General features: G+C 54.5%; 1 protein-coding gene and 1 long non-coding RNA gene across 2 annotated transcripts; one reads left to right on the forward strand and one right to left on the reverse strand.

The window, feature by feature from the left end:
• Positions 1-4,462: 4,462 nt before the first annotated feature.
• On the reverse strand, positions 4,463-10,171 carry LOC135287846 (uncharacterized). Its single transcript, XR_010351327.1, has 3 exons — positions 10,071-10,171; positions 6,965-7,072; positions 4,463-4,864 (listed from the first exon to the last, which is right to left on the reverse strand). It is a non-coding gene; the product is annotated as an uncharacterized LOC135287846 (long non-coding RNA).
• Positions 10,172-12,443: 2,272 nt separating this feature from the next.
• AQP2 (aquaporin 2) lies at positions 12,444-19,707 on the forward strand. The gene is made up of 4 exons (XM_064401056.1): positions 12,444-13,651; positions 15,702-15,866; positions 16,600-16,680; positions 17,623-19,707. Exons 1-4 carry the CDS (start codon positions 13,286-13,288, stop codon positions 17,836-17,838), a joined length of 828 nt encoding a protein of 275 aa, XP_064257126.1. The 5' UTR covers positions 12,444-13,285; the 3' UTR covers positions 17,839-19,707.
• Positions 19,708-24,950: the final 5,243 nt, after the last annotated feature.

Below are 24,950 nucleotides of genomic sequence, written 5' to 3' on the forward strand. Positions count from 1 at the left end.
GGTTCCTTGGAGCCTTAACTCCAACCCGGGCTAGAAAGGCTCAAAGAGGCGAAACATTCTGGGAGAGGGAAAACTCCCAGCAAAGGAACAACCCCAGCAAAGCAACAACCCCAGCACAGGAACAACCCCAGCAAAGGAACAACCCCAGCAAAGCAACAACCCCAGCACAGGAACAACCCCAGCAATGGAACAACCCCAGCAAAAGAACAACCCCAGCAAAGCAACAACCCCAGCAATGGAACAACCCCAGCAATGGAACAACCCCAGCAAAGGAACAACCCCAGCAAAGCATCAACCCCAGCAGCTCCTCCTGGTAAAAACAGCAGGGAAGAGACTCCAGCCCCTGCCCTGCTCTGTTCAGGGAACATCCCCAGTGACCCCCAGGATCATCCAGACCAACCCCTGGCCCTGCACAGACACCCCAAAATCCCACCCTGTGCCCGAGAGTGGTATCCAAAGGCTCCAGGAGCTCTGGCAGCCTTGGGCCCATGACCAGTCCCTGGGGAGCCTGTTCAGCACCCCAGCACCCTCTGGGGGAAGAACCTTGTCCTGATCTGCAGCCTGATCCCCCTGGCCCAGCTCCAGGCGGTGTCCAAGGTCCATCCCCACCCAGGGGATCTCAGTCTCCCCTCCTGGCCCAGCCTGGCACCAATCCAGCCCCAACAGGCACCACTCCCGTGGGGCTCTGAGGAGCCACCACATCCTTCCTGAGCCAGGAAAAGCATCTGGGAGAGCCTTCAGGGCTCTGCTTAGTCCTGGAGAAGACAAGGATGACTCTGCCCAGCCCACAGCAATGGAGAGCAGATCCCTTGGGCTTGCAGGGGCCCTTCCTCCCCCCAAAACCCTGCCCCAAACCTGGATCCTTGTTCTCCTGTTTGAGCTGGCAGCTCCCAAAAGTGCCAGAGTCCTCCCCAGGTGTTAATTGTCCCCAGGGCCTGTCCCACAGGGAGAAGAGCCCAGATGCAGGTGTCTGGCATGCCCATCCAACTCTGGCCATTGCCCTCCTCACTCTTCCTTTTAACACTCAGACTGAGAAATAATGGCAATAAAAAAATCTCTGTCCAGGCCACACCCGGCCAAATCCACCAGGGATTTTCCAGGATTAAAACAACTTTGCTGAACACTCAATCATATCAAAAACAAAGGAAAGGGAACCTGATGGGATAATTAAGGGATTTGCTGGGCCAACATCCACAGTGGCACACCCAGAAGCCCTCAGTAAATACTCTCTCCCCCATCCCAAGAGGGGAAAAAAAACCAAACAAACAAAAAAAAAACCTGGCAGTGAAAGCTGTGCTGTGGGCTTCAAAATAAAACATTAAAAATTCAGGAATTTACCCCAGGCCTAAATCCCTGGTTCCTGGGTGGGGGATTAACATGCAGGCTGGGAACATCAGGGAATGCACAGAGAGGGGTTTGGAGAATAAACTAAATTAAAACCTCCTTTTCCTTGAGGGGCAGAGGAGGAGCTTCCCAGGACTGTCAGCCTTGGAGCTTCATCTTCATGGGAGATGCAAACCTGGACAGGACAAGGGAGAAAGGTTTTTAACTAAACCAGGAAAGATTTAGAGTGGATGTGAGGAAGGGATTCCTCCCTGTGAGGGTGGGGAGGCCCTGGAATGGATTTCCCAGAGGATGTTCCATCCCTGGAAGTGTCCAAGGCCAGGCTGGAGGAGTTTGGAGCAGCCTGGGACAGGGGAAGTTGTCCCTGCCCTGGGACTGGATGGGCTTTAAGGTCCCTTCCCACCCAACCATTCCATGATTCCCAGCCAGCTCCTGCCTCTTGACTCCCACCCAGCCCCCTCCGGCTGAAATGCCCTTTCCTTCCTCCCCAGAGTGTTCCTGAAGGATGGGACAACACCCCCTAAACACGTGGGAGCAGGAGCTGGATGAGCCTGGACCCTTTGGGATGGGAATGTCCTCCGGGGTTTCTGCACTCAGGCCTGGAGAGCTCCTGCTGACCCCAAACCCCCTTCCAGCACCCCCTTCATGCCTCCAGTTTTCCATTGCCTGGGGGGAGATCCCACAAACTGAGCTGTGCCCCTGATCCAGGGCTCCCAGGGAACATTAATTAACGCTTTAATTAACGAGGGCTTGCCCTGCCGCGGTGGGCAGCGCCTGCGAGGAGCAGCAGCTGAGGAAGCTCCTGCTCCATCCCTGCCTGGGGACCAAGGCAACAGCAGGATTGGGGTGTTTGGAGAAATTTGGGGCTGGTTTATTTCTCTGAACACCTGCAGAGCTGTGGTGTGAGATTTCCATGGGTCACAGGGGACGGTGTTGAGAGGAATGAGGGATTTGTCTTTCCAAACCAGCTCTGGGTCTGCTGGGGGATAAAACCAGCACTGGGAGAAAAAAGAAACAATGGGAAGGATTCCAATGATGAATGGAAAAAGATATTTGCTTTTACAAATAAACTTTAGGTCTGTTTATAAATGAAATTAGACCTTGAAAGATGAAAGAAACAATGGGGAAGAAAAACCCCTAAATTCCAAAAGAATGAAAAATTAAAAGGGAGGGTTATACCTTAGAAGGGAATCTTTGGGATCAGGTGTTCTGGGAAGTTTGAACCTCTCATGTACTTCAGCCAATGGGGAAGGAGAAAAGGGAAATGCGGATGGGAAATTGGGATAAAAAGGAGGCTGTGTCCTCCAAAAATTGGAGACACCCCATGGGAATGCCCCGTGGCCTCTCCCTTTATTGGAATAAAGTAAAAGGACTCTTCTGTCTCCTTTTTGGACACAAACCTCTGATGTTTGTAGATTAATTTTCCCGACAGTGTGGACACGAAGGAGCAAACGGAAGCGAGATCCGTGCTCCCACGTCAGAGCAGCAGCTCTGTGTGCTCCCAGGGCCGAGCAAACACCGCAATCCAGGCTCTGCCCAGGATTGAATTGTGCAGCTATCAGGCCTTGGCAGCGCTCCCTGCCCGCTGCCAGCAGAGCCTGTCCTGCCCCCGGGTGCAGCCGGGCTGCTGGAGGGCAGGAATTGCTCAAGAGCTCCCAGTCCTGGCTGGGAGGGGGAGCAGAACAGGTTTGGGGACACTGGCAGCGCCACCGAGCAGTTCCTGCTCCGAGCTGCTTGCGGGGGTTTTATATAACACAGCCCAGCGTGGCCACGGGGTGTGTGACACTGCTGCTGGTCCTGGTGGCATCACTGCATCCTGCCCAGCACAGCACATGGAGGAAGGACTTGGGTCAGCCTTGGGGCTCCTTTCCTACTCAGGGTATTCCAGGTTCTGTGGTTCCAGAGCCCAAATCTCCAGCAATTGGCTCAGAACCCAGGTTTGCTGGTGTTCTCCTGGAAGGATCCTCTGCCCTTGCCCTGGAAGCCCAAATTTAGAAGGAAGGGCATTTCCCACCTGGCCTAAGGATGTCCCAGGAATGGAACTGCACAATCAGGGGATCCTGGAATGGTTTGGGTTGGAAGGGACCAGGGCAGGGACACCTTCCACTGTCCCAATGTCCAACCTGGCCTTGGGCACTGCCAAGGATCCAGGGCAGCCACAGCTGCTCTGGGAAATCCATCCCAGAGCCTCTCCACCCTCACAGGGAGGAATTCCTCCTCAGTGTCTGAGCTGCACCTCTCAGGTTCTTGCAGCAGTTTGTAATCCAAGCCTGTGGCTGATGCCTCCCTGACCTTCATCCCTGGGACACAAAGACCTCCCTGTCCTCCTTTGTGTGGCTGCAGACATCCCAAAAGCCACTTCTTTCTCTCTTTCCTCCCCAAACCCCACCTTTCCCATGACATCCCTGCTCTCACATCTCTGCCTGGAAAGCACCTTCAGCCCCTAAATGGGGGCAGATTTCTTTCTCTTCCCCGTTCCACCACGAGGGAACGGCTCCAACCCTCCCAGGATGGACCTGGGGCTGCCCCCAGCTCTCTCCCTGTCCCACTTTGTGATCTTTAGCCCCAAAACCTCCAGGCAGAATTCTTTTAGTCTTACTTTGTGCTCTTCGGGTGGACTGTCCCAGGTTTTGGGGTACAGCAAAGCTCCTCCACCCCAGCAAGGCCCAGCCCCTCTTGGATTCCAGAGCAGCAGATTCACAAGCTCACTGGGGCAGCAAAATGAAATTCGGAGCTCCCTGAGCAGCTCTGTCCCCACCCAGGAGAGGATTTCAGAGCTTTCCTCACGCTGGACTGGCTGGCATGGCCTCGAGGAGCTGCCAGGGCTCCCCGAGCCTCAGCACAGCTCAGAGAGCCAAAGCAAATCACAGTGACAGCGGGGCCAAATCCCATCAGCACAGGCATGGGCACGGAGGAAATCAGAGCCACAGCCCAGATTTAAAAACAAAACTCCTCCAAAAGTCTCTGTACCGTGGCAGGAGGGCAAATCCCAACCCAGGCCTCACCACGCCCAAACCCCACTGAAATCCAGTCACCACAAAGAAAAATATCCCACCCTGAACCTTCACCCTCCCCTTCCTCGTCCACAGTGAGAAGGAGACAGAGCCCTTGCAGAACCTATTTTGGGCTTCTCTTGTTTCAGCCTCGGCATTGAGGAGGGGTCAGGAAGGACCAGGAAGCAGAAAGAGGGACATGGACGATGGAAGATGAAGAAGGTGATGAGAAGAGATGGAAGGATGGAAGATAAATGGCCCTTCCACTGAAGACTGGAAAGCAAGAGGTTGGATCTCCTGCCTGCACCTCCTGTGTAAAAACAAAAGTTTTGGGAGCGGTTTTGGAGCCTGTCCCAGCCCCTTTCCAGCTGTTGATCACACAGAGACCTCTGCAGAATCCGGGCTGGTGGGAAGGGCTGCAGCCAACCCTGACGGCTGTGGAGGCCTTTCCATGGGGATGTCCAGCTTGTGGAGCTTTTTCCTGCTTCTCCCGCACTCCCAGACTCCATCTCCATGGGAAAAACTTCCTGAAGCAATGTAGGGATCATGAGGAACGTGAGGGTTTCATTTGCTGTGCCTGGAGTTTGCCAGACCAGCTCCCAGAGGCAGCTTGGTGGGATGGAACTCCAGGAATTCATCACAAGCTCCCAACCTTGCTCCTGATGCTGTCCCAGAGCCCAGGAATGGCTTCCAATCCCTTCCAGCCCCAGGAGGGACAGCCCCAGGCAGGGGGCAGCTGCTGGAGGACCCAAATCATCCCTGTCCTCCTGGCTCTGGGCAAGGTGACTTCCCTGGATCCCATTCTGGGTGGGATGGACCTTCAGCAACCAACTGGTCCTGCACAAACCCCACTGGACTGGGGAACTCAGCAAGGGGAATGCTGGGGCAGTCAGAGCCCAGCTCAGTGCCCAGAGCCCAGCTCAGTGCCTCTGATCCCAGCTCCATGCCCAGATCCCAGCTCAGTGCCCAGATCCCAGCTCAGTGCCCAGATCCCAGCTCAGTGCCCAGAGCCCAGCTCAGTGCCTCTGATCCCAGCTCAGTGCCCTGATCCCAGCTCAGTGCCCAGATCCCAGCTCAGTGTCTCTGATCCCAGCTCAGTGCCCAGATCCCAGCTCAGTGCCCAGATCCCAGCTCAGTGCCTCTGATCCCAGCTCAGAGCCTCTGATCCCAGCTCCACACCCTGATCCCAGCTCAGTGCCCAGATCCCAGCTCAGTGCCCAGATCCCAGCTCAGTGCCCAGATCCCAGCTCAGTGCCCGGATCTCAGCTCAGTGCCTCTGATCCCAGCTCCACACCCTGATCCCAGCTCAGTGCCCCGATCCCAGCTCCACACCCCGATCCCAGCTCAGTGCCCAGATCCCAGCTCAGTGCCCAGATCCCAGCTCCACACCCTGATCCCAGCTCCACACCCTGATCCCAGCTCAGTGCCCAGATCCCAGCTCAGTGCCCAGATCCCAGCTCCACACCCTGATCCCAGCTCCACACCCTGATCCCAGCTCAGTGCCCAGATCCCAGCTCAGTGCCCAGATCCCAGCTCAGAGCCTCTGATTCCAGCTCCACACCCTGATCCCAGCTCAGAGCCTCTGATCCCAGCTCCACACCCTGATCCCAGCTCCACACCCTGATCCCAGCTCAGTGCCCAGATCCCAGCTCAGTCCCCAGATTCCAGCTCAGTGCCCAGATCCCAGCTCAGTGCTCAGATCCCAGTTCCACACCCACGTCCCAACTCCACATCCAGATCCCAACTGCCCACCCAGCTCCCAGTTCCCCACTCTCCCAAAGCAGAGGCAGGAGCAGTTCTTGCTCAGGAATTATTTGAAGATGTTCCATGTAAAGGCTGGGAGGTATTTGATGCAGTCCAACATTTCCTCCAGCTTCCTCTGATTGCTGCATCTCAGCCTGAAAATTATCCTTGTTTTTTTCCCCTGTGGACCCCAAAGCTCCCTGTCCTGCCTCTGCTGTGTCTGGCCCACAAAGGCCATGGACTGACCCTGGGCTCAGGTGAGAGAAGTCAAAAACCTTTTTCTTTCTGCCTCAATCCCAGCTGGTTTTTAAGAGGGATTTTTGGCAATAACCCTCTCTTCTTTCCCTGCCCATCCCTGCACCTCCTCACCAGGAGCAGCTCCCCAGGAAAGGCACTGGCACAGGGATGATGTGCAGGGGACAGGGAATGAGAACCTTGGATCCTGGGGCTGGAGGGGACAGGGAGAAGGGGCTGCAGGTGCCAGGTGAGGAGGGGATACAGGACATCATTCCTAGAGCCACCACCAGGACCAATTCCCAGCAGCATCTAACACTGGTTTTAATTTTCTTTTGAACTCTGGGGTCACCTGGAGCTGGCATCTCCCAGAGCTCATTCCCTTCCAGCCCACGGCCCCGGATTATTGAGATTTACATAAAATGAGGAAAGCTGAGCTCAGCCTGGCACTGCCCCGTGTCACTGCTCGTCACTGCTCCGTGTCACTGCTCGGTGTCACCGCACCATGTCACAGCCACTCCCCAGTCCCACCCGCAGCACTGGGGCTCTCGGAGGTGTTTGGTTTTGCAAACAAACCCCTGTGCAGCCAAGCTGAGCTCTCCTGCCCAGCTCTGTCACCAGGGTCGTGTCCCACCCTCCCTGCTCCTCACCGGTGTCACATTCCTGCCTGGTCAGGTGGCAGAGAGCTTCCAACACCCAGCGGGGCCATGGGGGCTCCATCACTTGGGAGTCTGCTGGTTTCTGGATGCCCTGGAGTTCTTTCATGGATTTGAGAGAAAAGCATTCATTATTTTCCTAGAAATGTTTATGTGCCCTGAACTGAGTTTCAGCACCCAACAATGGGAAGAACGTTCTTCTCTCTGCCATCCCTTAGGTGGGATTGAAGGGAGGTCCCAGCTTCCATCTCTGATGTCATGGGATGTTGGGAATGGCCAAATCCCAGAGAAGCTGTGGCTGCCCCATCCCTGGAAGTGTCCAAGGCCAGGTTGGACGGGGCTTGGAGCAACCTGGAATATCAGAAGGTATCCCTGCCATGGCAGGGGTGGGACAGAATGGCTTTAAAGTCCTTTCCAACCCAAACTGTTCCATGATTCCTGCTGGGCCAAAAGGCTCCATGGTCTCCACAGCCATGGGAATGTCTTGATCCCAGCAGGATCCACAGCCTGGCTCTGGCAGCACCAGTCTTGCTGTCTGCCTGCACTAAAGCCCGGGCAAACATTCAGGACTGAACTTGCAGGTCCTTGAGATGGGATAAAGAAACCAAGCAAAGCCTCTCAGGCGGGTTCTGCTCCTGGCCCACGCCCAAGGTCCCTTCAGGAGGCACTGGAGGGAATCGGGGCTGCAATAATCCATGTGCCTCCCTAAGGAACAACAAACACAGCCAGAGCCAACAGAAGCTTTGTGCAAAAAGGGACTTAGGACTCGGCCTGAAAGGCAGAGAAGGTGGGGATTCTGTCCCTACTTTGCTCGCCTGGGTGAACGCCCTTTGGATGGAATTGGGCAGTGGGAGAAAATCCCTTCTCCTGATGGTCACCAAAAGGGACCTTAAACCCCTCCCTCACTGCCACAGCTCCCTGCTGGAGAGAGGTTTGGGACAAGGGGTGGAAGGACAGGACACAGGGAATGGCTCCCACTGCCAGAGGGCAGGGATGGGTGGGATATTGGGATGGAATTCTCCCTGAGACGGTGGGGAGACCCTGGGATGGATATCCCAGAGCAGCTGTGGCTGCTCCTGGGTCCCTCAAATTGTCCAAGGCCAGGTCCAGGCCAGGTTGGACAGGGCTTGGAGCAGCCTGGGGCAGTGGGAAGTGTCCCTGGCCATGGCAGGGGGTTGGAATTCTATGTTTTTTTAATACCCTTTCCAACCCAAACTGGTCTGGAATGAGACAGCAGGAGCCAAATCCTGGAAAAACCCAGCACAGGCTCCCTCCCACAGTCAGGGACCTACATTTGGTCCTGTCCCTGCTGAGGGACCCCCACTCACAGCCCCTCCTGTCTGGGGATCCTGCCAGGATCAGGACCTCCAGGGTGCAAAGATCCCTGGAGCCAAACTCCTGCTGCTGCTCCAATTCCCAGGAAGCCAGGCCAAGGGGTTTCTGCCCCTGCTGATCCCAAGAGAGATGAGCCCATTCCTTCATTCCCATCTGCTTCCCACATCCACGGCTGCCATTCCCCACACTCTGCTGGGGAGCAGGATGGGACCAAATGCTCATGCACATCCATTTTTCCAGGCAGCCAACAGAGAACCAAGAACAGCATTTGTGACAATACAAGAATTTATTTCTTTTCTTTTAAGGGCCGCTCCTGGAGAACTCTCCGATACAGGATTTCAGTTTTACCCATTCCAGTTTTACCCACTTCAGTTTTATCTATTCCAGTTTTACACATTTCAGTTTTGCCCTCCTTTGTGGGACAGAAATCTTGCATTTCAAGGAACAGCAGAACCAAAACCATTCAATTTGTACAAAATTTTCTCCTAAGCCTTATTCCAGTGGTGGATTCTCTGGTGTCCAATGAAAAGGGTTTCTGCTGCCTTGGGAAGCAGCAGATCAGGTTGTCCCTTGGGCTGTTTTAGAGGAGGGGGAGTTGCCTGCAGGAGCTCCCTGCTCCCAGAAAAGAGCAAAAAACGGGATTTCCCGCAGGGTCTGGCAGCACATGGGACTCCTGTGACAGGTTGGATCCAAGCAGGAAAACTGTGTGTTGTTTATGCAATAAGTGTTTTTGTGGCTCCGAGGTATTTCAGATGGAATGGAGATACCTCGGGATGTTTATACTTTCCTGGAAGCCAGGGGAGCAGAGATATCAGGGCCATCTAAAGCACTGGAGGAGCTCCTGGTTGTGCAAGAACCATTCCCTGCCTTGCAAAACGTTCTTCAAAATACGGCACCTTCAAAACATTCTTCGAAATGTGGCACCAGGACCTTCCCTGCTGCACCAGCACGGGGCTCAAACACGGGGTTCCAAACACAAACACCAGCACAGGGCTCAAACAGGGGGCTCAGACAGTGGGCTCCAAACATGGGGTTTCAAACACGGGGTTCCAAACATGGGGTTCCAAACACAGACACCAACATGGGGCTCAAACACAGGGAACTCATAGAGGACTCCAAACATGGGGTTCCAAACACGGACAGCAATATGGGGTTCCAAACACAGGAAACCCACACAGAGCACCAACACAGGGCTCCAAACACGGATTTCCAACACAGGGCACCAACACAGTGTTCAAACATGGACATCACCAGATTCCAAACACAGGGAACCCACACAGGGCTCCAAACATCGGGTTCCAAACATGGACACCAACATGGGGCTCAAACACGGGATACTAACACTAGATTCCAAACACAGGGAACCCACACAGGGCATCAACACCAGGTTCCAAACACAGGGTTCAGATATAAGGCACCAACACAGGGCTCCAAACACAATGTTCAAATATGGGGCACCAACACCAGATTCCAAACACAGGGTTCCAAACATGGGGCACCAACATGGAGCTCCAAACATTGGGCACCAGGATGGGGCACCAACAGGAGGCACCAGCACAGGATTCCAAACATGGGGCTGCAACATGGGACACCAACACCATGGGAGTTCCAATTATGGGGTTCCAACACAGGGCACCAAGATGGGGTTCCAAATACGGGGAACCCACACAGGGTTCCCAACACAGGGTTTCTAACATGAGACACCAACATGGGGCTCCAAACTTGAGGCACCAACATGGGGTTTAAACACGGGGCATCAACACACCGTTACAAAGATGGAGTTCCAAACATGGGCATCAACACAAGGCTGCAAACACTGGACACCAGCCCAGGGTTCCAAACACAGGGTTCCAACACGGGCACCACCATGAGGCACCAGCTCAGGGAATCTACACAGGGCACCATCAAGGGGTTCCAAACATGAGGTTCCAGAATGGAGTTCCAGCATGGGACATGAACACAGGGGATCCATGGGCTGGAACACGGGCACTAACACAAGGTTCCAAACACAGGGCACCAACACAGGGCACAAATACAGGGTCCAAACATGAGCACCAACACAGGGCACCAATACAGGGCACAAATACAGGGTTCCAAACATGGGGCTCCAACACAGGACACCAAAATCAGGTTCCAAACACAGGACATGAAGATGAGACACCAACACAGGGTTCAAACGTGAGGCACAGGACATCAACATGGTGTTCCAAACATGAGACATCAACATGGGACTCCAACACAGGGCACCAGCGTGAGGCACCAACACAGGGTTCCAACATGAGGCACCCACAGGGGTTCCAACTTCCTGCAGATGCCAACCCGCTCCTCAAGATCATGAAATTTGCACTTGGTCCCAGGGAGGGCTGATAACACCGTCACACTGCAGGGGCTGGGATTGACGGGTAAAATAATGCGCTTTCCCAAACTCGTTGGACGCCCTGCAGGGCTGGAATGCTTCTGGCTGCTCCCAAAGCAGCAGCACACTTGGGGTGAGGTGGAAAGCCACATTTCCATCATCTCCAGCAGCTCCAGGACCCCCTCCTAGACACAAGCAGAGATTCAACAGCCCATTCCCAGCCCTTCAGCTTGTGGGATCTCCCATTTTTCCGGGGCAATGCCCAACCATGGCACTGCCAGGAAACCTTGGCTCTGCCACTGACTCAGTGCCTGGAGTCAGCAGGGTCTGATTTTGTGTTGTGGATGGATTCCTCTGTAAAACCAGTGGAATTACAGTGCTGGGGGTCTCTGGGGAAAGCTGGGATGGGCCGTTCTTGCTGGAAAACACCATCTCCCAGCAAATGCCATGGACACCACGACAGCTAGTCTCAAAATGCAGCTCTGACCCTTTCCCCACAGTCCAGCACCAGAGGAACCCCCCAGCCATGGCACAGACTGCTCCAAGCTCAAAACAAACGTCTCCAATTTCAGCACCAGCATCTCCAAGCTCAGTACAAATGAGCTGCAATGAGTTTTGCATCTCCAGACAAAAGTCAGGACCATGGGGTTGGACTTCTAAGTGGCTCAGAACTAATCCTGATGACTTCTCCCTCCTTTTAATTAGTCCTGAGTACTGAGACATCCCCACGCTCCCCAGGAGTAACCACTAATCAGGCAGGGTATGATCTCCAGTAATTACCCGGATTTGCTCTCCATCCTCCCTGCAGTAATTGCAGCCCTGAGTAACTCCTGCCCTGAGTAGGACTGAGCCCTGTGCCAGGCATGTGGAGCACGAGCCTGGCCAGGACTATGATCCTGAGGCTCAGCAGCACCCAAATCCCTTTAGCCTCCAAACCTGTTTTACGAGACTGACTCCACTGATGGAAGAGCTCTGGCTGGAGAGATGCTGGGGCGGGACACAGTCCAAGGGGAGGATTTTCAGAGAAAAAGGTTTTATTGGACCACAGTCCCACCTTGTTCAGACTCAGCCATGGGCTGGACTTGTTTCTCCCACAGTCCCTCACTTGTTAAGAGTGATGTTCCCAAAAAATATATATTCTCTCTTTTTTTAGAGGGAAGAAAAGAGAGAGGGAGAGGAAAGGGGAGGGGAAAGAGAAGGGAAAAGGGGATGGAGGAAGGGGGAAAGAAGGGGGAAGGGAAAAAAAAGGGAGAAGGAGAAAGCAAAGGGGAAGGGGAAAGAGGAGGAGGAAGAAAGAGAGACAAGAAGGGAGAACACAAGAAGAACGGTTCCATTGGAAGGGACCTACATCCATTCTCTGCACCTCCTGGAGTTCTGTTCCTACCTGTCATGGAGAAAAGAACCTTCACAAACCCCTGTGGGTCCCTTCCAGCCTGAGATACCCCATCATCCCATGATATAATCCCAGCAATAAGGAACATTGGCCACCAGACCCATGGCACTTGCACAGCTCCTCTGGAAGGAAAAAATACTCCGTTTATTGTAGAGCAAGAGCCTTTGTTAGAGCCCAAACATGGACACTTGGTCCTGCTGCTCTGCATCCCTCTGGGATAAAATGATCCCACCTCAGAGCCGGCTCTGGGGAGGAAAAACCAGCTCCTCAATCTCCAGTAAAGCCACCAACCCCAGTTACGAGGCAAGGAAAAGGTTTTGCAGACATCCCTCAGGAATGGGAAATGGAGAAAAGGAAAAGAAACTTTCTAGCAAGGAGTAGATGGGAAGAACCAAACCCCAGAGAAGAAATTTTCACTCTGGGATTGACACCGAGAACTGAAAGGATGTTTATGAAGAGCAGAGTTGACCAAAATGGCCATAATCAGGGTACAGTTGGTGCTCCAGCCCTGGGGTCACATTTTCACATGGGAATTTCTGACAGTCTTCACTTTGAGATTGGTTCCCAGTTTTCTGGGTAGGAAATCTGTGCCTGGGCTGCAAAATTCTGGTGCTCTGGGTAGCTGAGCTGTAGTGAATCCCTTTTGTGCCTCCCCCGCACTCACTCTTCATGGAATCATGGAACATCCTTGGTTGGAAGAGACCCTCAAGGATCATTGAATCCAGCTCCTGGCCCTGCACAGAACACCCCCAGGAATCCCTCCATGCTCCTGGATTTTCCTGGTTGTTAAATCACAGCCCACAGCCTGATTTTCAACACAACCCCACCTCAGCTCCAGCTCCACAGACCCCCCCATTGCTTCCTGCCCTCTCCATGCTCCCAGGGTCCAGCTGCAAGAGCAGCTCTGGGGATTGATCCCAGGTAAGGAAGCCCAGGAGAAGGGGAGCAGTCCTTCCAGCACTGCTGGAGGCTGATCTACGACCTCCCCAGGGCGGCGAGCGCTGCATTCCCCGACTCTAATAGAAGGGGCAGGATCTGATGTTCCCTCAGCTGGAACACAGCAGGAAAAAAGCATCAGATTTCTCGGGACCGTGATCCCATCCCTTTCAGCAGCTGATCCTGTGCCCCCCCCCACCTCCGGGTATATAAATGTCATCCCAGGTCACCCTCAGGGACACAGCAGGAGGTGGCACTGAGGACGCTGCGGGCAGGATCGTTCCGGGGAGCATCCATGATGTGGGAACTGCGCTCCATCGCCTTCACCAGGGCCGTCCTTGCGGAATTCCTGGCCACTCTGGTCTTCGTCCTCTTCGGCCTGGGCTCGGCCCTGAACTGGCCCTCGGCGCCAGCCCCCAGCACGCTGCAGATCGCGCTGGCCTTCGGCCTGGCCATCGGGACGCTGGTGCAGGCGCTGGGCCACGTCAGCGGCGCCCACATCAACCCCGCCGTGACCCTGGGCTGCCTGCTGGGCTCGCAGCTCTCGCTGCTCCGCGCCCTCTTCTACGTGGTGGCACAGCTGCTGGGCGGCGTGGTGGGCGCTGCCATCCTGCACGAGGTCACCCCGGCCAGCGCCCGCCAGGGCCTGGCCCTCAACAAGGTGAGGCCGCGGCACAGCGCGGGCTGGCAGGCTGAGGGGAGCCTGGCAGGGGCTGGGGAGACTGAGGGGTGGCAGGAAAAACCCCCTCAGCTGGCCCAAAACCTCCAGCTGGGGATCCCAGAATTCCCCAATATTCCCATGATTCCCCAAGATTCCCATGGGATTTTCCTTAGAGAACTGGGAGAGGCCCAAAATCAGAGGAGCTCCATGGGAGTTTCATCCCAAATCCACCCAAAAATCCCTAAAAACCCCCTCAGCTCCCCAAAACCTCCTGCCAGGGATCCCAGAATTCCCAAAATTCCCAAAAATTCCCAGAATTCCCAGTGAGAAAGCCTCTGAATGTCACAGCCCAGCACCTGCTGGACCCTGCTGCTCCAAGGGTCCTGCCAGGGCCAGCGATGAAGGCAGGACTCATCTTCCTCCTCCTCTGGTTTTATGGCTACAATTTCCTGAGGTCCATCAACTATTTCCCATTGAGCCACTTCTTCCACCTGGGAAATTTTTGCTCTTTTCATATTGGTGCCAAAAATGTCCCCTGTTTTTGGGGCTAAAGCCAGAGGAAGGATCCAGCCGGCCACAGACTCGTCCCTTGGAGTCACAACCATCTCATTTTTCCCCAGGACTGTACTCAGAGGATTTGGATTCTGGGGGTCCCAGGGGTTTAAGGAAGGACACATCCAAAACACCCCCTCTCCATCCCTCTTGTCCCAGGCTCATCCCAAGTTCCCCTCAGGTGTGGGCACAGGCAGCCTTTTCCTGGCTCTGCTTTGGCCAAGCCACGATTCCCAGGTTGCTGAAGTGGTGGGGGAGAGATTTGGAGAGAGATTTGGGTCAAAGTTGGGATTTGGGAGAGAGATTTGGGTCAAAATCCCAGACTTTCGTTAGGTTCAGCTCATTGCCTCCCACTGTGACGGGATGATCACACCAGATCCAGCTGGTTCATCCCAAAACCCAACACACGGATTCCCTCCAGCTTCACAAGGATCTCAGGCTGGTTTCAGACAGGGAAAAAATAAAGCCAGGGAAGCTTAGGATGCCCATGGGGGATTCTCCAGTGGCATCCTGGCCTCCAACAGCCCCTTCCCCACAGGAGGGGGAAAAGGAAATGGAACCCAGGGATTCACTGTCCCCTCCCAGGGGGGCACAGGCACCTGCCAGGATCAGCATCACCCAACCCCAAAGGAGTGAGGGAGGAGCAGGGAGCTGGGCTGGGAAGCAGCACGTGGAAACTGCCTTTCCCCTGGCAGGGAGGCACTGCCAGGACTCAGCAGCACTGCCAGAGTGATTAAGAGGGTTAAAAAGAGGGAGTTTTTTGTGCTTTAATGTGAATGAGGGGATTTAGGCTGGCAGTGACTGATGGTAATAAAAGCGGGAGGTTTAAGGGAGACTCAGACTTCTCAGCTTTGTTGGTTTACAGCTTAAAGTGGGAACTGGGGATTTTGAGAAGGCTTTTTTCCCCTGTGAGCTGTTCATGGTGTGGCTGCCCGCACAGATTATCCCTGTAAAAAGGGAGGGAAATACTGGGGAGAATAAAGAACATCTGACTCTGGAGCTTGGGCAGAAGGTCACTCAGAACCTTCCTGGGATTGCCTGGGATTAGATTTGGGAGGGGAGAAGGAAAGAAGGGACTGAGTAGGAGATGGGTTACCACCAGGATCAGCTCCAGATCAGACCTGACAAATTCTCTGAGTCAAAAAAGTGTGGAAAGAAAATTGTTTTCTTTTTTTTATGCCAAAATATTTATTTTCGATGTCTTCAAAATGCAACTTGCAAACTTTTCCAAAAGGCATTTTGAGTAGGAGGAAAAGAAAAAAAAAAAAAAAAAAAGAAGGAAAAATACAAAAAAATTGTCAATAAAATTTCCTGAGAGGTCAATCAAGCATTTCCCATTGAGCCACTTCTTCTACCTTGGAAGTTTTTTCTCATTGGTGCCAAAAATCTCCCCTGTCTCCTTTGTCCCCCCCTGATTTTGGATTCCTCCTCCATATTTCCTCCATACCTCCATACTCACAGAACCTGGCCTTGGAACATGTTTTTCCTCCCGTTCCAGCTGAACAATGAGACCACGACGGGGCAGGCAGTGACAGTGGAGCTGTTCCTCACCTTCCAGCTGGTCCTGTGCGTCTTTGCTTCCACAGACGAGCGGCGTGAGGACAACCTGGGCTCCCCTGCCCTCTCCATTGGCCTCTCTGTGGCCGTGGGGCACCTCCTCGGGGTGAGTGGATGGGCCAAAACTCGGTGCTTTTGGGGTTCTTTTTTTGTTTATGCCCCAAGTTGGTTTGGCTGCATCTCCAGGCTTGGCAGGGAATGTGTAACCCATGGTTTTCCAGTAGAGAGAGGGAAAAATCCCACCAAAGACATGGGAGAGCTGTGGCCTGAGCTCAGCCTTTATTTGGCATTAAAAACTTGATTTTCTGGACTCTGCCTCTCCTTGAGTCCCACTGGCAGTTCCAGGGATCTGTGGGATCTCTTCTGGAGCAAAGGCGTTGGCCGATGGGGCTCCCAAGTGCAGGATGAGCCTGGGAAGTGTTTGGGATGGACACTCAGGGAAATCCCACCTGGGTCACGGCCCAAAGCAGCCCCCACCCCAGTGCACGCAGGAGAACGCTGTTGGTTACACCACACCTCCCATCCTCAGCGCTCCACGAGCCCCTGTGTCCGTGGGACCATTCCTCTCCTGTCCTCAGAGGCACGAGAGGGAATTTTCTGCAGGACTGGGAGCTCATCCCCGCAGGTCCTGGGGCTGCAGCACAGCAGCACCGGGACACACAAGCTCAGACACCTCACAGTGCTGACTCAGGTGGAGGCAGCTCCTGGCATCCCTTTTCCTGGAACAGGAATGCTGAAGGGTGAAGCAGCAGCTCAGCTGTCACCCTAATGACACCCCAACATTTTAAAAATGGGATAGAAGGGCTCAGTGCTGACAGAGGCCGTGGTGTTCCCGGCAGATCCGTTACACCGGCTGCTCCATGAATCCCGCCAGGTCCTTCGCCCCCGCTGTCGTCGTGGGAGACTTCAGCGACCACTGGGTGAGAGCTCAGCTCCGGGGTTTGGGTTGGATGAGGCCCCCACACTGCCAATATTCCTCGAAACTCACCAAGCCAGACAAATTCCGGGCATTTCCATGCCAGCTCCCAGCTGGAGGAGAGATGGAGAGATTAGGAGAAGGAGGTGGGGCTGCTGGGTGCTTAATTGGCTTTTCCAAACTCCAAAGTGGGAGCATTGCAACAGGATCAGGGTGTGAGGTCTGTTGACACGACTTGGCACAAGGAACAAAACCAATGGAGAGCGTAGCTCTTGCCAGTCCTGGGGAACTTTCCTGGTTCCTGGATCTAGGTGCACTTTGGGAACACTCCCTGGCTCCCCAGGGAATGGCCATGGCTCTGAGCCTGCCAGAGCTCCAGGAGCATTTCAGCAATGCTCTCAGGCACAGTGGGGTTGGTGGTGGTTGTCCTGAGCATGGCCAGGGAGGATTTTCAGGATTCTTGTGGGTTCTTGTGGGTCCTTTCCAGCTAAGGAGATTCCATGCTTTTATTGTTTTCATCTATAAAGAGCCTGGCTGGAGGCAGAGCAGAGCTGTGGTGGCTCCTGATGTTTTCCAAAGTGTCTGGCCCAGGCTGGTGCCTCCACCTCCTCCTCCTCCTCTTCCTCCTCCTCCTGCTCCTCCTCCCACAGCAATCCATGAGTGGGTAGGAAAATGCTCCTCCAGATGATGCCACATCACTCAGCACGTTCACAATGGGCCTGTCATTGATGCAGAGTCTGAGCAGAGGGGGAATGGTGGAAGAGGATGATTGGGAATATCCTGGCACTGGAGGGGAGCTCAGATCCCCAGCGATGGCCAAAGCAGAGCTGATTTTGTGTTTTGTTCCCAGGAAGGAACACAAGCCCCTGGAATGCCCCTCAGAGTTCCTCCCCACCCTCCAGCGCCAGGCTGGGTTTTTCTCACCCCACTTTTCTCTCCTCTCCAGGTGTTCTGGGTGGGCCCCCTGATCGGGGCCGCAGCAGCTTCCATCCTCTACAACTACGTGCTGTTCCCTCAGGCCAAAACCCTCTCGGAGCGCTTGGCCATCCTCAAGGGCTGCGAGCCCGAGCAGGACTGGGCCGAGCGCGAGGCGCGGCGGCGCCAGTCCGTGGAGCTGCACTCCCCCCAGACCCTGCCCAGGGGGATGTCTGAGAAGGTGTAGCCAAACCTCTCCCTGGGCCGAGAGAGGAGCTGGAAAACCTCTGGCACGGTTTTAGTGCTCGTCCAGAGGAGCATCTCACCTCTCCCCTCTCTCCCTTCGTTTCTCCTGGGGCGCTGAAGTTGACTCCTCTCCCGGGGAGATGTGCGCTGGTCCCACCCACCTCCTGTCCCCAGCTCCCCCCACGCCCGGGGGGTTCTGATCTGGGGGAGAGCCAGTAAATCCCAACCCCGCAGGAACGAGGGATCTCCCCAGGATGCCCTCTTCCACGTCCCCCTCGCAGGACACGGAGCTTGGCCCAGGCTGTTCCCTCCCGGAGAGCTCCGAGGAGCCTGAAGAGTGTTCATTACCCTGGGTGTGGAGGTTGCCACCCGATGCCTCATTGCTGCTGCGCTCTGCTCCCGTCTCGGGTCCCTGCTGGGCTCTTGGCTCACACACAGGAGCAGGAGCAGGAGCAGGAGCAGAAGCAGGAGCAGGAGCAGAGCAGGAGCAGGAGCAGGAGTGGGAGCAGGAGCAGGAGTGGGAGCAGGAGTGGGAGCAGGAGCAGGTGCGCTCACTCTGAGCCATGAGTGCCACACATGACAGGTTCTGCTGTGAAAGGGACCAAAGTGCCATTTCCCACCCACCACGAGACATGGAGGTGCTCCCACAGGGGCTTTCCTGGGAAGTTGGGACTGGGAGCGTGGCCATGAGTCCCTGCAGGCCCCACTGGGGAGCATTTGCAAATTCTCCCTCCTGTGAAACAACAAACCCGGGTTACAGCCCAAACTCATACCCACCTTATTGTTGGGCCAGGGTTGTCCTTCCTCTCTCTCCCTGATTTTCCCTTCTTTCGTCTGGTCCTGTTCCCCTTGGACGCTCAGATCACCTGGAACAATTTCACAGCCAGCGTGTTCCAGGTGTGAAGAACCAGAATCATGGAATGGGTTGGATGGGAAGGGACCTCAAACCCCACCCAGTCCCACCCCTGCTGTGGGCAGGGACACCTCCCACTATCCCAGGCTGCTCCAAGCCCCGTCTAACCTGACTGTGGACACTTCCAGGGATCGAGGGGCAACCACAGCTGCTCTGGGAAATCCATTCCAGGGCCTCCCCACCCTCACAGGGAGGAATTCCTTCTCATCTCCATCACTTGCTTCTCACAGCCCTTTTTCATGGCTGCATCACTCCATACCCTCCAAACCCCTCCCACACCTTCCCTCTGCCCTCTCAGGACCTGGTCATCGTCCTCAGCCTGGCCAAGGAATTTGGGTTGGTCTTTGGGTGAACTTTGCTCTTTCAGCCATTGATTTAACCCCATTTCACTTGCTCTGCCCTAAGTTCTCCATTCCCAGAGTGGATCCCAGCAGTGTGTCCAGCATTGCCCCACCAGTGTCAGCCCCACCAGGATTTCTCTGGAAAAGGTGTTATGGGAATATTCAGTGAGACTGGGCCCAATTCCAAATCATAGGGGTGATTTATGGATCATTCTGGATCATTTCCCTCCCCCTGTTCTGACAGGGAACCCCTCACCAGAGGATGCTCTTCACTCTGCTCCACTGGCACCATCCCCTCCTCCCATCAGATCCATCCTTGCCTTCCTCCCCGTGCTCTTCCTCAGATGTTGGAGTGGCTGTTGCTGGAGGGGTGAGGAAGGAGCCCAGCTTTGATCTGTCCCAGACCTGGTGTTTATCCACAGCCAATCCATGCAAATACCCGCAGAGGGCTTTGCCAAGGCAGCACTTCCAGCCCTGGTTTGATCCACCCAAAACCAGGGATTCTGCTTCCCTTTGCTCCTTGATGGTGAATTTGAATTTTAGCTCAGAAGAGGCTTCTCAAAAATTCCCTCTGTTCTCAGCAATGGCAATAAATCAATCCCAATGTCGAATTGTATTTCTGTTATCAAACGCTCACTTTTAAAAGTCATATGGGGTTTTTGATGCTTTTTAAAGGAAAATTAATCCATGTATGTGTGCAGGAAAATCCCAGCGGACTTTTCCAGAAGTCACCCTGAGCATGTTCTGCTGCAGAAAAAGCCACGGTTGAATTCAGTTATTTATTTAAATTAATGGTGGTGCATTCAATGTCTCTTCTCCAGATCGAAGCATTTCATTTATTATTTACCCTGACGATGTTTAAATCTCACAGGGCATGAACCTGAGGTTTAATGTCTGGTAATGGCTCTCCTCTTTCCCATTAAGTGCTTTAAATTCCCTTTTACCACCTGAATTCGGACACAGGGATCAAATACTGACACATTTATAGAAAGCACTGACACATTTATGGTAAATAATAGCTATAAATTCACCTCCCAGACCCCAAACCCCTCAGCCAGGGGGCTGAACCAGCCCCAGTCTTCCTGAGAATACAAATTCACCTTCCCTGTGGAGCTGGGTCACTTCCTAAACTTGCCCTGTCAGGAAACCACCCAGACATTCCAGATTGCACCAGGGGAGCTGGAATTGGAGGGCAGGACCAGGAACCTGGAGCTGCCACGGACCGACCACAATCCTCCCTAAACTGGCAGCACATGGATGTCAGAGCCAGGATTTGAAGCATTCCCGTGTCCTTCCACCCCCAAGATCATGAGGTTTTCCCCTTCTCCCACCTTGGGGTCAGGGGTGCCTCAGCTTTGGGCTGATCCTTCTGCAGAGCTGCAAAAATTCCAGAGCATTTTGCACACCCCCACATCCCTGTCCTTGTCCTTGCTGCTTGGCCGCCATGTTCCTGGAGCCGTGGAATTGTTTTGGTTGGAAAATGCCTTGGAGATCATCCAGCCCAAGCATTTCCTCACCCCTGACCATGCCCCTAGGTGTCACAACTTTGTAATCCCTCCAGGGATGGGACCCCACCCCTGCCCTGAGCAGCTGGAAAACCCTTTCCATTCAGGAAATTTCCCCCAATATCCGACTAAACCTCCCCTGGCACAGCCTGAGGCCACTTCCCTTGTCTTGTTGTTCCCTGGGAGCAGAGCTCGACCCCCCCTGACTGAACCCTCATGTCAGGGAGTAGTGCAGAGCCCCAAGGTCCCCCCCTGAGCCTCCTTTTCTCCAGGCTCAGCCCTGCCCAGGTCCCTCATGAGTTCTCCAGCCCTTCCCCAGCTCCATTCCCAGCCCTGGATTCGCTCCAGCCCCTCAGGGTCTCTCCTGGCAGTGGGGCCCTAGGAGACCCAGGATTTGAGGGGTCTCAGCAGAGCCCAGCCCAGCGGCCATGCCCTGGTCCTGCTCCTCACAACTTTGGCCACAATTTGTAGTTAATCCCAAGGAATTCCCTCCTTTGCCCATTCCAGCTCCAGGATGGAGCATTGCCACACCCACCCACTGATCCCTTACCTCTTGTAGGGACCCAGGAGCATCCAAACCCCTGCTCAAGGAATCTGAGAGAACCTGGGAGCATCGACCTTGATCCCAGTGCCTGAGGGGTTTCTGTATCATGTGGGGAAGTGATTGGGAAAACATGGAAGTAAAATCATGGCCTGGAGAAGCCCAGGCCCACCTGTACCTTGGAAATCCCAGCACAGGACAAACCCCTTCAGCCCCTGGTCACACCTGTGGGACAGGAAGGACAGAGATCAGCCCAGGGTCACCTCGAGCGGAGCACAGCTGAGTTCTCTGCTTGGCATTTCTTGGCCTGACCTTCCCAGATCTTCCCAGCCCAATCCCAGAGGCTGTGTGAGCCTCCAGCAGTCACTTCCCTGCAGTGCCATGACCTACCTGGGATCAGGTATATCATTATTTTACATCATTATTTTTATGGATCCATTTGTAGATGGAGAAATATTTCCCAAGCATGTTTTCCTTGCAGAGCCAGGAGGGCAAGAGGAGGAGGCAAGGCCAGGTGTAGGAAATGACCACAGACCATCCCAGAAGTGCTGGTGCTCCAGGGGGAAGCCAAACATCCCAAAACTCTTCTACTCCCAGGGCTCTGCCAAAGGATCTGCTGGAGAGAATGGAGGCTCTGCTAAAATCTTTATCCAAACTTCCCAGGAATCCAAACAACCAAAAGAAAAAGCCCACATTTCCAGACACCCCTCAGTGCAAGCACTTTCAGCTTTTGATCTGATGGCACAAGGGATTTTCCCAGCATGGGTCTCTTTAACTCCCCAGTGAAGATTTTCAAAGCTGAGAAACTCCTTTGTGAATTTGCTCTGAGTTTCAGAGGCAGAATGGAGGGGAAAATGGACTTCCCCATTCCCCAGCAGTCCATGTACTGTCCCCAGTTTTCTGCTGTGAAACCTTGGGCAGAAAGCTTGGAGCCAGGGGATTGTGTGAAAATCTAGGCTTTTCAAAGAACCTTGGGAAGGTTTAAGTGGGAAGGAACCTTAAAGTTCATCCTGTCCCAAACCCCTGCCATGGGCAGGGACATCTGCCACTGTCCCAGGCTGCTCCAAGCCCTGTCCAGCCTGGCCTTGGGCACTGCCAGGGATCCAGGGCAGCCACAGCTGCTCTGGGAAATCCATCCCAGGGCCTCCGCAGTCTCACAGCCAGAATTCCTTCCCAATCTCCCACCCAGCCCTGCCCTCTGCACTGGGAGCCATTCCCCGTGTCCTGTCCCTCCATCCCTGTCCCCAGCCCCTCTCCAGCTCTCCTGGAGCCCCTCAGGCCCTGCAGGGGCTCTGAGCTCTCCCTGCAGTGGGGTGAGCACCCCCAGCTCTCCCAGCCTGGCTCCAGAGGGGCTCCAGCCCTGAGCAGCTCCGTGGCCTCCTCTGGGCTCTCTCCAGCAGCTCCTCATCCTCCCTGTGCCGGACCCGGGGCTGGGGCAGCTCTGCAGGTGGGGTCTCACCTGGCACAGGGCAGAGCCCCCCCTCTGTGGGCTCACTCCAGGCTCAGGGGTCTCTGGGTCCTGTCCAGCTCTCATAACCCAGAATGTTTTTAGGAGTTTCCAGATTCCTGCAATGATATCAAGAACTTGTTAATTTAATTAGGTGATTAATTTATATCAGGTAATTCAGAGCCTGGTTCTGATTTCAGGCCCCTCTGTCTTTGTGCAGCTGCAGCTCCTCCAGGCCAGGTGGGATGGCAGTGCCAAGGGGAGGGGGGAAAATCACCTTCCCAGGAACATCTCCCCACATCCTTCCCATTTATTCCAGGGTGTGCTCCTTGTAAACCAAGGAAGGACTGCACAGGTGAAGACATTTCCACATCAAACACCTTTCCAGAGGAAAAACACCACTCCCCCCAGCTCTGATTCCTGAGGACACAACAAACGGCCCAAAGGAATTCCAAGTGAGCAGAAGGGGGCCTTGGGATGTCCCTGGTGCTGGTGGCTTTGCTGGAAAGGGCTGGACCTGAAAATCAGGACACCAGGGGTTCATCCCACCTTTCCCGCTGTGTGGTTTGATTTTCCAACTGAGCTTTGCTTTCCCTGACACTCATTATCCCATGGGAGAATTTAACAGGTGTTTCAATGCAAATGAACTCCTGAGGGGCCAGAGCAGCCCCAGAGCTGCCCTGAGCAGCAGGAATTACTGAGCAAAGAGCAGAGCTGTCATTAAGCTTTGCCACCAGTCAGCATTAAAGAGCGTTCAGGTGGCATCCAGAGCAGGGGTTAGCAGGTCACTGTCACCCCTGGCAGCCACGGCGGGCTGCAGCGGCAGGGACAGCAGCAGGGGACGTGGGGACAGCCCCAGAGCTCAGTGTCACAGCGTTCTGGCTCTGAAGGCAGCACTGAAGGAAGCCAAAGCCTCGTTGCTGCAGGGCAGGAGAAAGTGGAAACGCCGCCAGCCCCAGGCCAGCGGTGTCATCACTCAGCTTCAAAGACAGGGCAGCAGATGGCGGTCAGATAAGAGGGATCCTTGAAATCCCCATCTGAAACACCTGCACAGGGGCATCCCAAAGCAGCAGAAAACCCTTCCCTGCAGCCCTCGAACTGAGGATCACCAGGGCAAAGTTTGTTGCTTCTGCTCTGTGATATTTCAGTTTTTCCTTATCAATTCCTCATTGCAAAATGCTGGAGCTGAGCCAGCAAGAAACACCTTTTCTCTTGAAAAACTGAACCAAACTTTCTCTTCTGATGTCATCCCAACCAAGGTCATTGGGTCATCTAATCCCCGCTCATGACTTTAGGTCATGGCTTGGACTTGAAGATCTCAGAGGTCTTTTTCAGCTCAATTAATTGTGTGTTTCTGATCCCAGTCCCAGCAGAATTGGTGTCTCCTGCTCAGGACATCCTGTCACTGTTGTTATTCCTGCCTCTATTACTGGGCCAGTTTTAAGGTCCTTGGCTGAGGTAAGAGCCAGGTGAGGAGGAAATCCCAAACCCTGGCTCAGCAGCGTTTGTAACCTGAATTGGGAGCAGCCTCTGCCAGGCCCCAAGGTGCAGCACAGAGCTGAACTCACCAGAAAAAGCGAGGAAATGCAAATTAACAGCAGCAAATTAAGAGCAGCAAATTAACAACAGCCCCACACAGGCTCCAACAACGAGCTGGGTGACAGCAGGGACTGCCAGGGGCTGGCACAGGGTGCCCTCAGTGACACAGAGCCTCCCTGGGCGAGGCAGCCCCAGGTGAGGATGAGGCAGCAGCTGCCTTCCTCCCACCCCCTCCCCACTTTGGGGTCCCTCTCCTGAGTGGGAGATTGGGGCAGGTTTTGGTTGTGTTGTTTGTCTGCTGATGCCAGTGAGGAGGAGGAGAATGAGGAGGAGGAGGATGAGGAGGAGGAAGGAGGAGGATGAGGAGGAGGAAGGAGGAGGATGAGGAGGAGGAGGAGGAAGGAGGCAGCCAAACCTGCCCTTGTTGCCAAAAGCCTCCTGCGCTGTCTCCCGCAGGGCGGGTGAGGCGAGGTGTGTGTGACCCCTGCACGTGGGTGTCCGTCTGTCAGCACCGGCCTGCCCCAGGCCTGCAGCACCTTGCCCAATTCCATTAAACCTGACACATCAAAGCACTTTCAGTTCAGCCAAGCTCCTCGGGTGGCATGGAGCCACGCAGAGGACAGGGAGCCTTCCAAGTGCCAGGGCTGGCATCGGAGGAGGCAAGCAGGAATGCCCCAGTTAGAAAAGGTTCCCGAACTGCCTCGGGAGCAGAGGCTTTGCATGGTGTGTTTTCCGGAAGTTTTCCCTGTCATTCCCAGCCCTATGTGATCATATCTCCTAGTCAGCTGCAGGATTTCGCTTGTTATTATCCACGCTTGGGAGGCTGG

This window comes from Passer domesticus, chromosome 31 (assembly GCF_036417665.1).
Source record: "Passer domesticus isolate bPasDom1 chromosome 31, bPasDom1.hap1, whole genome shotgun sequence".
Taxonomy (NCBI): Eukaryota; Metazoa; Chordata; class Aves; order Passeriformes; family Passeridae; genus Passer; species Passer domesticus.